Raw genomic sequence first — 14,784 nt, forward strand, 5'->3', positions numbered from 1 at the left:
TGGAGTGATCGGTTTTGTGACACATCAACATTGAAGTCACCAGTGATGATGATCAGTGTATGCAGGTTTGGCTCGATATTGGGGATTATTTTCTTTATGGTTTTCGAGTATTGCAGCGGGGATCGACAGATACAACATTCTATTGCTGACGATGAAGTGTTCGGATGAATGTACACAGCTCCGAGGACAAAGTTGGATACACCATTGATCGTTACGTTGCTCTGCATCACCTCACCGTCGTAGAATACTTCCCAGTTTATTGAAATGTTGTAATGTTTGTACAATGGTTGATTCACCATGTAACGAAGCCAAGCCTTTACGACAGATTTCTTCATGAAACCACTCAAATATGTAGATTTGTGTATTAATTTCTTCTTTATATTCACGTTGAAAGCGTGATCGTCATCCAAACAGCGGGGCAACTGTTGCACCATAGTGTTCGCGTTGACTGGCACGTTTATGACTTGACCCACTATGCCGTACTTGCCCTCGTAATGAAGCCTGCGAATCTGCATGAATGGCAAATGTGGTGAAATTAGCCATGCACTGATTGGGTCCAGTGGTAGCAGTCCACTGGGCTTTGGTGGATACTTGAAACCGTTCGAGCACGACAAGTTTGGAATCTTATTGCTGTCCAGTGATTTTCTGCAAGCACTGCACAACTTGAAATCTGCAACCGCTTCGCCCAGGAATATGTTATGGAGCAGTAGCATGTGTTTTGACTTCACTGGCTTCAGGTCTTGCAGAAACCATAGTCTGTCACACACAATACATTTATGACCGAATGGATTGTTCACAAACGTGCTCTCGAAATGCTCACTCGCTGACCTCCAATGGTCTTCCATTGTCACCGATCTTCCGAAATCCACATCCATTTCATCCAATCCAACTTCCGAAGTGGTGGCATAGTCACTTACGTCATTTACATCCATGGGTTTGTGCGCCGCCACCGAAGTGCTAGCGCTGCTTCCATTTTTTTCCGCTCCTGATACTTCCTTATTCATTCCAACCCAGACATTGGGGTATTATTGGAAAGCTGACGATCTGCTCTTTCCCGTTGTATGCATTCGACATATTTCTGGCTTGCTTTCCGGCGAGTATAGGCGGACATTGTGAAATTTCTAAAATTTTTCAACTTCAATCCACATTGTCTTCACCAACACTGTATTGAAATTTAATTATTTCGTATTAAACCGATAGATATCGATGAGAGCTGTTGATTGACACTAAAACAAGCATCGTACCATGACCAAATGCGAAGTTTTACTGGGTGGAAGTTTCCGAAGCGTGACGAATTGGACAGAAAATGGCAGACCCCCCCACTGCCACCTGTGTGGTGCGGCACGGTACGCTATCTGAAGGTCACTGATGAATCTTTATTCCCTCAACTATCGAATGATATCAGTTTGGTTTGGCTACCTTTAATACTTTAGAAATTATTAAGCCAAACCTTATTGAATGATTTCGTTACACTCAACTTTTCGTCCCGTACCCCCTAGTACTGTTCTGAATTTAAAGACGTATTCACGTCAAAACAATCAGCATAACCTTAATGTTGAATTTTGTTGCACAAGGCTTCTAAGGGCTGTGGGAATATTTCTGTGTGTCATTTTGATGATTCCACCTGGGTCTTGGGGTCATAGGCAAACACCCAACTCCATCCCACTTTTCTCAGTAAGTTCAGATTCTGTGTAGATTCTTTGAACAAAATCATTTCTGATGGCTTTCCTGCAGTCAATTTGATTGTCTGACAGCCAGCGGGGAACAAACGTTTTACACATGCGACACATCCCAAAACATCAGGATTGTGTGTACTGAGCCTATAGACTCCAGATCTTGTTGCAGCATACCAGCTTACTGTCATGAACTGCCTTGCCAATCTTCATATCACCTGCTTATGACATTATGCCTAATATACCTTCATCAATATCATTCAGAAATACAGAAAACAACAATGGGCTCAGCACGAAACCCTAAGGAACTCCATTAATAACAATTGTCCACAGAGAGCAGTATACCTTTATAACCATTCTCTGTCTTCTTCCAATCAAAGATCCTTTTATCCATAGCAGTAACTTCTTCTTAATGCCAGACTTAATGCCACAGGTGAATTTGAATTTTACCTGTGGAATTCAAAGTGCTGCAATAACACCAGACTGATGGGCCCACTGCTGTACAAAGGTGCAATAAGCTTTCCTCACTTTATTGCAGACTAGCTTATATCTACTATAAGCTTCTGTATCACCTTATTTATATGCAATTTATGAAATTTATATGTATTTATATATATTAATTTATTTATATTCATTGCTTACCTAAATATTAAAGACTTTTCTGAGAAATACTCACTTCATTCAACCTGTGGAATTCAAAGTGCTGCAACTGTTTCTGAAATCCACAGTTCGGATTTGCTACACTTCTGGCTCCTCGTATGACCTTTAAAGCATCCTTACATGTTAATGATGTAACTGACATTATATAAGCCACAGCAATAGTTACACTACGGGATACCCCCGCAAGGCTGTTAAGAAATGAATGAACAGTTAATTTTATCAATTTTTTTGTTCATCATATATCTTTATATTTATGAAAAAACTATGATAGCTAAAACTACAAAAGATTCGGGCTAATAATAATAACAGGAAGAATTTACTGCTCAATATTTTAAGTAGTGTTTTATCTATCACTGAATAAGTATAAAAATTTGCACCCTATTCCAAACCTCACATGCTGCAGTGTGTGAGGTTTTTCAGTGCTGCAGCTATTTTCATAACTGCATCTATTCCATATACTTTATTAACAACTACTGCCATATTTACTCAGGCTGGTAATTACCACAAATGAATCATGCTAATCCAATGGTTGAATACACTTCAAACTCATTTCCTACTATATCAATCTTCACTTATCAATCCATATGCTCCATTCAATATATATAGGGTGTACATAAATTAGTTGGACAAAATAAATGGTTTATTATGTGGAGGTATACAGCCAAACGTAAGAGTACACGATTATAAGATAGTGAAACACATAAAGTTTACCTTTTTCACAAATGTTCAATGTGGCTGCCCTTCATTACTCTGCAATGTCCCATCGGTAAATCAGTTCTTGCCATATGTTTCTGAGCATCTTCATGTCGATCAAACTAAGTGCAGTGTTGATTCGCGATTTCAATTCAGGAATGGATATTGGAAGTGGCAGACTGTAAACCTGATCTTTTAAAAAACACCATACAATGAAATCTAGGGGTGAGAGGTCTGGTGATCATGATGGCCATGGAATTACACCTCTGCAACCAATCCAAACTGGGACATCAGCACTGAGGTAAGAAGTAACCACTGTGTGGAAGTGATAGGGTGTGCCATCTTGTTGGAAAATGAAACCTCCATGCATTAGTATTAGTATTAGTAACGGCCGCATGGTGCAAGAAAGCCTATGGCTTATGCTGCACCAGCCAAAAAAAAAAAAAAAAATCCGAACAAAACAATGATAAAAACAAAAAATAAATAAATAAATAGATAAATAAAATAAATAACTAATTAATAATAATTAATAAATAAAAAAAATAAAATAAAAAATAAATAAAAAGGAAATTAAACCTATCATCCTATGCGCTTCCCTTACCCGAAAGTACTATCCAGATGACCTTTGAATTTCCCCAAACTGTCGGCCTCTACCACCCATGAAGGCAACTTATTCCAGTAATTTATAACTCGCTGGCTAAAATAAAACTTCCTGCAGTCCAATCTAAACATTTCCCCCCGTAACTTGAATTTATGTCCCCTAGTTCTAGCATCATTTATAATCTTGAAAATTTTGTCCTCATGCATTTTACTGATGCCTCTCAGAGCCTTAAACACCTCAATCAAATCTCCTCTAAGGTGTCTAGTTTCCAAACTCTGCAACCCACATATTCGAAGTCTTTCATCATAAGGATGCCCTTTTGCCGATCTCACCAGGCGAGTTACCCTTCTTTGCACCCTTTCAAGAAGCTCGATGTCTTTCTTTAGGTGCGGTCTCCATACTTGAACACAGTATTCCAAGTGTGGTCTAACATAAGCCTTATATAATGGGATTATCACGTCCCTATCTCTACTTGCAAAAGTTCGATAGATCATCGATAAGACACCATGGGCCTTCCTTGCAACCTGTTTACAATGATCAGAGAATTTCATGTCTGACCGTATCTTAACACCCGAGTCCCTTTCCTCCAGTACTGGGTTTAGTTGAACTCCACCAAGTGAATAAGTTATTTTGGGATTACTGTTTTCCAGGTGTAATACCTTACACTTTGTTGGATTAAAGCACAGCTGCCATTTTTCTGACCATTCCTGAAGTCTATCTAGGTCTCTCTGAAGAAGCTCAGCTTGACAGTGATCATTAACTACTCTACCATTTTAACATCATCTGCAAATTTAGACATCACGCCCTCTATCCCTTCATCAACGTCGTTTATGAAAATTAAAAACAACAGTGGTCCTAATATTGAACCTTGGGGAACCCCACTTCTTACATCAACCCAATCTGAGGAATAGCCATTTATCACAACCCTCTGCCTCCTGCCCTGAAGCCATCCTTCTATCCATCTAAGGATTTTCCCAGTGATTCCAACCTGTTCCAGCTTATAAAGCAACCGCTCATGTGGGACTGAGTCAAAAGCTTTGCTGAAATCTAAATAAACAATGTCGAAATTATTCCATAAATCCAGCTCGTGAGTGACCCTTTCGAAATAGCGAACCAGATTTGTTAAACATGATTTTCCCTTTACAAAACCATGCTGAGTATCCTTGAGAATTTCAATTCGATCCAAATGATCCTGAATTCCACCCCTGATCATTGCCTCCATGATTTTCCCTACTACTGAAGTCAGACTGACAGGTCGATAAATTCGAACTTCACTTTTAGAGCCACCCTTATGTATGGGAGATACATTTGCACTTTTCCAATCCAAGGGAATCTCCCCAGAGTCTAGTGATCTCGCATAATTAGCCTCAATGGTTCAATGCACTCGCTTGCCGCCTCTCTTAAGATTATAGGGTATATTCCATCAACTCCAGGAGCCTTACTGGTCTGTAGGCTCGAAAGTTTTTTCATTAAATAATCTTGCGAAATTTCAATATCATTAATTACATATTTTTTAACTTCGCTCCCACAATTTCCCATTGCCACAAAAGGCTTTTCATTTGTAAATATCGATGCAAAATAACTGTTGAGTTCATCTGCAATGGCAGCTGGTGTATTTATTACTATCCCATTTCCCTTACGTAAAGGTACGATCTGGTTTGTCCTGCTCTTCTTGGCATTTATATATGTGAAGAATTCTTTATCCCCCCTCTCTGCTCTGTTTGCTAGTGATTTCTCATAAACTGCCTTTGCCTGTCGAACCTTTTCTGTGGCTCTATTACACATCACCTTGTAGCTGTTATAGGCTTCAGTACTTTTTATTGCTTTGTAACCTTTCCATGCCACCTTTTTCTCCTCAAGTAATGTGGCAACTTCACTATTCATCCAACTTGGAACCCTTCTCGTGGAGTATTTTTTTTAATGGTATATACGCATTCAAGGCATCTGTGATTAATGTTTTAAAAGCGTACCACAGTTCAATTGTATTCATTCTCTGCGCGATATCTACCCAGTTAATAGAGGCCATGTAGTACCTTAAGGCATGGTAATTTCCTTTTCTCAAATTAAAACCCATTCCTTTGCCTTTAACTATTGCTACCTCTCACGTCATCATCCACCATAGAACTCCGTGATCACTTCCTGCTACTGGTTCCTCTACTGTCAGCCCTGTTATGTCATCTGATTCATGTGTGATGATGAGGTCTAGGATATTCTTTTCTCTAGTACTTTCCCTGACATGTTGATACAAATAACAGTCATCTAGTTGATTTAAAAATTTTGTTCCCCATGTCGAGTTTCCTTCCCATTTACTCCAATCAATTAGAGGCAAATTGAAATCACCCATAATAAGGCATTGACGCTTACTTGCCCATTCCATTTGCATGTAGAGGCTTTTGTCATAATCTTCACAATCACCTGGTCTGTAGATTACTCCTACTCGCATTATACCTTTGTTTCCAACTATCTCACACCATACAGACTCCATACTAGCATGTGAAATGTCTGAATCCGGGAAAGCTATCGTTGCACTCAGGCTGCTTCTGATAAGAAGCATTACCCCACCACCCCTTCTATCTAACCTATCCTTCCTAAATACATTATACAAGCCGTACTGAAACTCATCATCCCCAAATTCCGGGTGGCACCACGTCTCTGTAAGCCCTATTATGTCCGCGTTACTTGTTTTAACCAGCAGTTCGAATTCGCTCATTTTATTGACGACACTTCTAACGTTACTGTATAAACAATTAAGATTTACTGTTCTTGTATAATTAACAACCCTAACACAACCCTTGAAGTTTTTTAGGCTCTTTTCCCTGATATTAGCTACCCGCTCACGTGAAACGTCTTTGACCCCAGAACATCTAGATAATACGTCCAGTTGGGGTAACAGATAAGAACTCTTAAGGTATGTGCAAGAGTTACATTGACCAATATTATCAGATAAACGCATGTCAGTATTACCCACATCCCCCCTAACTAGCAGTTTCCCTGAACCTTTAAGGTATCCTCAATAATACTGGCAAAAACTTTTGCACCACCTTTGTTTAAGTGTATCCCGTCTCTACAAAATAAATTCCATCTACCTACAAGTGTGGGCCATGCTGATAGAAATTTAACCCCTAAAGCCTAGATTCCTTTTAAAGGGGGTAAAGAAAATATTATTATTCATGTGGGGACAAACGATATTAAACGTACACGATCTGACGATTTGTTGGAAAAATACAGGACCATGCTGAGGAAATGTCGCGAGCTAGGCCATAATGTCTATGTGTCTGCAATTCTGCCCAGACACGATAGGAGGGATTATATGTTAAGAGCCTTGTGGATTAACTCAAGACTTGAAGGAATCTGCAAGGCTTTAGGGGGTAAATTTCTATCAGCATGGCCCACACTTGTAGGTAGAAGGAATTTGTTTTGTAGAGACAGGATACACTTAAACAAAGGTGGTGCAAAAGTTTTTGCCAGTATTATTGAGGATACCTTAAAGGCTCAGGGAAACTGCTAGTTAGGGGGGATGTGGGTAATACTGACACGCGTTTATCTGATAATATTGGTCAATGTAACTCTTGCACATACCTTAAGAGTTCTTATCTGTTACCCCAACTGGACGTATTATCTAGATGTTCTGGGGGCAAAGACGTTTCACGTGAGCAGGTAGTTAATATCAGGGAAGAGAGCCTAAAAAACTTCAAGGGTTGTGTTAGGGTTGTTAAATATACAAGAACAGTAAATCTTAATTGTTTATACAGTAACGTTAGAAGTGTCATCAATAAAATGAGCGAATTCGAACTGCTGGTTAAAACAAGTAACGCGGACATAATAGGGCTTACAGAGACGTGGTGCCACCCGGAAATTGGGGATGATGAGTTTCAGTACGGCTTGTATAATGTATTTAGGAAGGATAGGTTAGATAGAAGGGGTGGTGGGGTAATGCTTCTTATCAGAAGCAGCCTGAGTGCGACGATAGCTTTCCCGGATTCAGACGTTTCACATGCTAGTATAGAGTCTGTATGGTGTGAGATAGTTGGAAACAAAGGTACAATGCGAGTAGGCGTAATCTACAGACCAGGTGATTGTGAAGACTATGACAAAAGCCTCTACATGCAAATGGAATGGGCAAGTAAGCGTCAATGCCTTATTATGGGTGATTTCAATTTGCCTCTAATTGATTGGAGTAAATGGGAAGGAAACTCGACATGGGGAACAAAATTTTTAAATCAACTTGATGACTGTTATTTGTATCAACATGTCAGGGAAAGTACTAGAGAAAAGAATATCCTAGACCTCATCATCACACATGAATCAGATGACATAACAGGGCTGACAGTAGAGGAACCAGTAGCAGGAAGTGATCACGGAGTTCTACGGTGGATGATGACGAGAGAGGTAGCAGAAGTAAAAGGCAAAGGAATGGGTTTTAATTTCAGAAAAGGAAATTACGATGCCTTAAGGTACTACATGGCCTCTATTAACTGGGTAGATATCGCGCAGAGAATGAATACAATTGAACTGTGGTACGCTTTTAAAACATTCATCACAGATGCCTTGAATGCGTATATACCATTAAAAAAATACTCCACGAGAAGGGTTCCAAGTTGGATGAATAGTGAAGTTGCCACATTACTTGAGCAAAAAAAGGTGGCATGGAAACGTTACAGAGCAATAAAAAGTACTGAAGCCTATAACAGCTACAAGGTGATGTGTAATAGAGCCACAGAAAAGGTTCGACAGGCAAAGGCAGTTTATGAGAAATCACTAGCAAACAGAGCAAAGAGGGGGGGATAAAGAATTCTTCACATATATAAATGCCAAGAAGAGCAGGACAAACCAGATCGGACCTTTACGTAAGGGAAAGGGGATAGTAATAAATACACCAGCTGCCGTTGCAGATGAACTCAACAGTTACTTTGCATCGATATTTACAAATGAAAAGCCTTTTGTGGCAATGGGAAATTGTGGGAGCGAAGTTAAAAAATATGTAATTAATGATATTGAAATTTCGCAAGATTATTTAATGAAAAAACTTTCAAGCCTACAGACTAGTAAGGCTCCTGGAGTTGATGGAATATACCCTATAATCTTGAGAGAGGCGGCAAGCGAGTGCATTGAACCACTGAGGCTGGTTATGCGAGCATCATTAGACTCTGGGGAGATTCCCTTGGATTGGAAAAGTGCAAATGTATCTCCCATACATAAGGGTGGCTCTAAAAGTGAAGTGGGAAATTATCGACCTGTCAGTCTGACTTCAGTAGTAGGGAAAATCATGGAGGCATTGATCAAGGGTGGAATTCAGGATCATTTGGATCGAATTGAAATTCGCAAGGATACTCAGCATGGTTTTGTAAAGGGAAAATCATGTTTAACAAATCTGGTTCGCTATTTCGAAAGGGTCACTCACGAGCTGGATTTAGGGAATAATTTCGACATTGTTTATTTAGATTTCAGCAAAGCTTTTGACTCAGTCCCACACGAGCGGTTGCTTTATAAGCTGGAACAGGTTGGAATCACTGGGAAAATCCTTAGATGGATAGAAGGATGGCTTCAGGGCAGGAGGCAGAGGGTTGTGATAAATGGCTATTCCTCAGATTGGGTTGATGTAAGAAGTGGGGTTCCCCAAGGATCAGTATTAGGACCACTGTTGTTTTTAATTTTCATAAACGACATTGATGAAGGGATAGAGGGCGTGATGTCTAAATTTGCAGATGATGTTAAAATTGGTAGAGTAGTTAATGATCACTGTCAAGCTGAGCTTCTTCAGAGAGACCTAGATAGACTTCAAGAATGGTCAGAAAAATGGCAGCTGTGCTTTAATCCAACAAAGTGTAAGGTATTACACCTGGGAAACAGTAATCCCAAAATAACTTATTCACTTGGTGGAGTTCAACTAAACCCAGTACTGGAGGAAAGGGACTTGGGTGTTACGATACGGTCAGACATGAAATTCTCTGAGCATTGTAAACAGGTTGCAAGGAAGGCCCATGGTGTCCTATCGATGATCTATCGAACTTTTGCAAGTAGAGATAGGGACGTGATAATCCCATTATATAAGGCCTATGTTAGACCACACTTGGAATACTGTGTTCAAGTATGGAGACCGCACCTAAAGAAAGACATCGAGCTTCTTGAAAGGGTGCAAAGAAGGGTAACTCGCCTGGTGAGATCGGCAAAAGGGCGTCCTTATGAAGAAAGACTTCGAATATGTGGGCTGCAGAGTTTGGAAACTAGACACCTTAGAGGAGATTTGATTGAGGTGTTTAAGGCTCTGAGAGGCATCAGTAAAATGAATGAGGACAAAATTTTCAAGATTATAAATGATGCTAGAACTAGGGGACATAAATTCAAGTTACGCGGGGAAATGTTTAGATTGGACTGCAGGAAGTTTTATTTTAGCCAGCGAGTTATAAATTACTGGAATAAGTTGCCTTCATGGGTGGTAGAGGCCGACAGTTTGGGGAAATTCAAAGGTCATCTGGATAGTACTTTCGGGTAAGGGAAGTGCATAGGATGATAGGATTAATCTCCTTTTTATTTAATTTTTAATTTCATTTTATTATTTTTATTTATTTATTAATTATTATTATTATTTATTTATTTAATTTTTGTTTTTATCATTGTTTTGTTCGGATTTTTTTTTTTTTTTTTTTTTTTTTCTGGCTGGTGCAGCATAAGCCATAGGCTTTCTTGCACCATACGGCCGTTACTAATACTAATACTAAGTCTTGAGTTAATCCACAAGGCTCTTAACATATAATCCCTCCTATCGTGTCTGGGCAGAACTGCAGACACATAGACATTATGGCCTAGCTCGCGACATTTCCTCAGCATGGTCCTGTATTTTTCCAACAAATCGTCAGATCGTGTACGTTTAATAATATTTGTCCCCACATGAATAATAATATTTTCTTTACCCTCTTTAAAATCTGACAATCTGTTGGTGACATCATCAATTGTTGCTCCCGGCAGACATACCCTGGTTCTGCTCCACCTATCTTTATTACAAAAAATATTCCCCGTTTCCCTGACAATGGAGTCTCCTAATAAAACAATGTCCTTTTTAACCAGAGTAGTTTGCACTTGGTTTTTCTGTTTTGAGGCTCGAATCGGGTGTGCATCACTTGGTAGATTGCTGGAGTTTTGAGTTCCTGACGAGCTCCCAGATGCATTATTTTCAAGAGCAAGCACTTGTTTTTTCAGGGACTCAAATTGTTCCATCAGTGCACCAAATTGTAATTTAAGATCGGTGCACTCCTTACATCGATCACAAAGAAAAGAATCCCCAGGTGAGGTAGGATTAGTCACCAGGTCGACCTTGGAAAACATTCCACAGGTTCCACAATGGATTAAATCATGACTCACCCGTAAATCGCCATCTGCTATTTCCGTGTGAGTCACGATACCCTGTGACGTGTTTAAGGCAGATCTCGTAACTACCATTATAAAATAAAATAAATATCAATGAAAGTAACTTTAAAAAATTATATCTATAATATTATTAAAATCAAACAGTTACAGGAAAACCTATAACAAAATAATCCAATAATATCTAAATAAATCAAATATTTAAAAGCACTATCCAAAAGTAAACCACTTAACTTAGCCCTGTCTAAGCGCATCCCCGCCATTGTTTCCTTCAGGATTGGCATAAGGTAAATCTGAAGCATGTCCAGGTATACGATTCCCGTAACAGTGTTTTCAGCAAAGAAGAATGGCCCAAAAACATTAGAACAACTTACAGCACAAAACACGTTTACCTTGGGAGTATCCCTTTCATGGTCTAAGGTGGCATGAGGATTTTCTGATCCCCAAATCCTGACATTATGTCTATTCACTTTGCCACTCAAATCAAAAGTTTCCTCGTCACTGAAAACTAACTGCGACAAGAAATCATCATCCCTTTCCATGTGCTCTAACATACTGGTGCAAAAATTTTCTCTCTTCGACAGGTACATGGGCTTAAGAGCTTGAACAATTTGCAATTTGTAAGGTCTGAACATCAGATGTTTTCGCAGGATTTTGTTAACAGTTGATTTAGAATTCCCAGCTGTTAACTAGCTCGTGCTGTAGATTTTGTTGGACTTCTCAAAAATGAATCTCTCATTGCGTCAACTGTCTCTTCTGGAATTCTAGGTCTGCCTTGCCCGCTAAGCCTATGAGCCACACATCCCATTTCGGTGAATCGCTTGTACCATGCTACAATAGTGTCTCTTTTTGGGGTACTTTTCTGGTATTCTCGAAATTTTCTGGTATTCTGGTATTCATTGCACTTGCACAGAGGAATGAGTTTCATGAAACCACAGATAGCATTTCACTTTTTCAGTGCCGTTATACGTCTCCATCGTTACGAGAACACAGAAAGAATGATGAACAACCGCGAACTACATCTCACTCATACGTGGACTTGAAACACACACGTGGACACCTAGCACCATCTATCCACAAACTTAGGATACAATACTACTCATCTGTCATTGAACTGGTACCTTACAATTAATATTTCACAAATTATTCAGTTACTAAATTGCCCAACTAATTTGTGTCCACCCTGTATATATATATATATATATATATATATTTTTTTTTTTTTTTAAACTCTTTTCAAACTATTAATTTTCTGTTAATAAAAAAATATTCCAAACCAGAAACTAACTGTATTAATCATAATAATTTACAATCTCAAAACATTAAGAAAGCAATCTGGCACTGAAATCAATGATTTCAATTGTCTTTAGGAAGCTATGCAAAACAGGATGGTAATGTTTAGTCTAAAAGGATTGTCACTTACATTTTTCAAGATATAATAGTTAGTGCTTTTGCTATCTGAGAGTTTAAAATACTGACAGAAACAATATTCAGATCCACTTACAAGTCAAGCAGACCAAATTCCAACAATGTCCGGCCATTCTGTGACAACTGAATTTGTTGGCATATTCAGTTGGTAGGACTGTTGGTAATTCTGGGTATATACTCCTATGTGCAAGTCCAGGTGCTAACCAACATAAAAGATGTCAACAGATGAGGGGGTCAATATTCTGGATCAAAAAGAGGAATGACTGCCTTTCTATGTCATCAGATAATATCAGGTGGCAGACAACTCCCATCACCTAGTGTAATAACATTATTCTGCATATTGGAGGAAAGAATTTCATTTTGAAGTCACAAAACCCATGTTTAGTTTCCAGAGAAAAGCTCTGACAACTCACATCTCTTCTATCATACATTATCAGTGAAGTATTTTGTGGTTATGAAGGCAAGGTCCAATATTCTTTATTTTTCAATGGTACAGCAGGTCAGTTTTCACAGGTCAGCAGCTGGACAGTCCACAAACTGAATGCATTAGTAACACTCTAGCAGGTATCTGGATCAGCTAGTGTATGATTTCACTCCCTGTACTCCGTCAGATAGTGAATGGAGGAGTCCAATAGTGTGTGTATGGGTGAGGCACTGTCAATGACACATTAAGTCTAGGAGCTGGTTATATTCTTACTGTGTGTATTTCAAATCCAAAAATTTCATTAATTCATACAACATGCCCCCCCCACTTTTATTTATCTACTGAATGCAAAACTAATATAACAAACTTTCTGAAAAAAAACAAAAAAAAAAAACCATCTAAACTTCCCTCCCTCATCTCACGAATATACATGGATTCAGTCCCACTCTCAGTGATGTCCATTTTCACCTATAATGTGATAAGCTCTATTTATTTTTTCTGAGAGAATCAATTCTCAATTACTGGTTGCCTCAATCACTACTAATTTATTAATGCCTGAAAGTGGGCGAAAGTTGATGACGTTGTAGGGCAGATATCATCTTTTAAGAGCACAAAAGGGGATATTATTGTAAATATTGGCACTAATAAGAGATCTGCAGACTTACTTACTTAACAAGTACAGGTCAATGCTGAAAAAAAGTCACGAGTTACAGTTAAATTTGAAAGTCTGCAATTCTGCACAGACAAGATAGAAGGGAATGTATGAAGAGAGCCTTGTCAATCAATTGGGCCTTGGAGAGATTGTGCAAGGCTCATGGGGTAGAATTTTTCTCAGTGTGGTCTGTGCGTATTAACAGGACAGACTGCAAGAATATTTGCTGATGCTATCAGGCAGTGTTAGTTATTGTTATTTGTTATTTTGGTTTTTAGGAGCATTAGCAACTAAGGCCATATTGCTCCCGTGATATGCGGTGGTCATTCCCTGACCTTTCTGCATCCTCCATATTTGGTAGTGACAGGCTCGAACCCCGGTCTAATCAAGAAGCGTGTGCTATGCATTGCTGCTCCTTCCCACCTGGCTACGGAGGCGCCTGCCAGTGTTAGGAGGGTTGGAAAATGGTAGCGTGGGAGGATTCACATACTACTAGATTAACAGTAGTTAATCTAGTAGTATGTGATTCCTCTTCTATTGGAATGAGCAGCAGCCTAGAAGGCAAGGTGCTGAGGATTTTAAGAGCATGCATGGGCAGTGTTAGGATAATTAAGTGTAAGAACAGGTGCACGTATACTTGCATGTACACCAATGTTAGAAGTATAGTAAATAAAATTTTCACTAGCAAAACTTTCGCTAGCATCCCATGTGGTGAGTTCTCGACACATGGACTTGAGTGATATGTCGATCTGCTGACGAGGCTACTAGAGACGGTCGTGTTCAAAGCCGCTAAGTGGATTTTTCTTATTTATTGATTTGAAATTATTGTTTTTCTAAAACTTTTGATTTAAATTTAGTAGTATAACATTATTTTGTGATTTTCTGATTAATTTGGTGTATTTATTCTTTACTCGGCCTTGTAATTGCATAAAAGTATCGGTAAAGGTTTCCACGTGTTTCAACTCCGGTACCGTTCGTAATTTTCCGCCTTTGTGATACGATAGTTATATACCATACTAGATAGCGTTAGTTGAACTTCGTTAGCAGTTAAATTGTACGTTTAAATAAATACATATAACGACTCAGATTACAAACGTAATATAATTAATTATATTTAACATAATTAATAACATAACATAATTAATTATAATTAATTAATAAATTAATAGAATCATGACTCAGACCAGAGCGCAAAGCAAAAGGCTCAAGCTAATGGAAGTGCTGTGGCTCAGAGCAGAACTGAGGGGGGCAGTTGTCCTCTGACTCACAGCCTTATAAAATGCACTGTTTG

The 14,784-nt window shown here is 38.9% G+C and overlaps 1 protein-coding gene across 3 annotated transcripts in view; it reads right to left on the reverse strand.

Moving 5' to 3' along the window:
* Positions 1-14,784, reverse strand: part of LOC150082453 (dual specificity protein phosphatase 22-like) — a 123,381-nt gene that overhangs the window by 3,968 nt on the left and 104,629 nt on the right. For all 3 annotated transcript variants that reach the window (XM_090378623.1, XM_090378625.1, XM_090378624.1), the window contains exon 4: positions 2,350-2,521. In XM_090378623.1, the coding sequence (XP_090234749.1) occupies positions 2,350-2,521 (172 nt within the window). The remainder of the gene's footprint in view (positions 1-2,349; positions 2,522-14,784) is intronic.

The sequence above is a fragment of the Mastigoproctus giganteus genome, chromosome 7, assembly GCF_048544385.1.
Source record: "Mastigoproctus giganteus isolate SK-2022 chromosome 7, ASM4854438v1, whole genome shotgun sequence".
In the NCBI taxonomy this organism is placed as follows: domain Eukaryota; kingdom Metazoa; phylum Arthropoda; class Arachnida; order Uropygi; family Thelyphonidae; genus Mastigoproctus; species Mastigoproctus giganteus.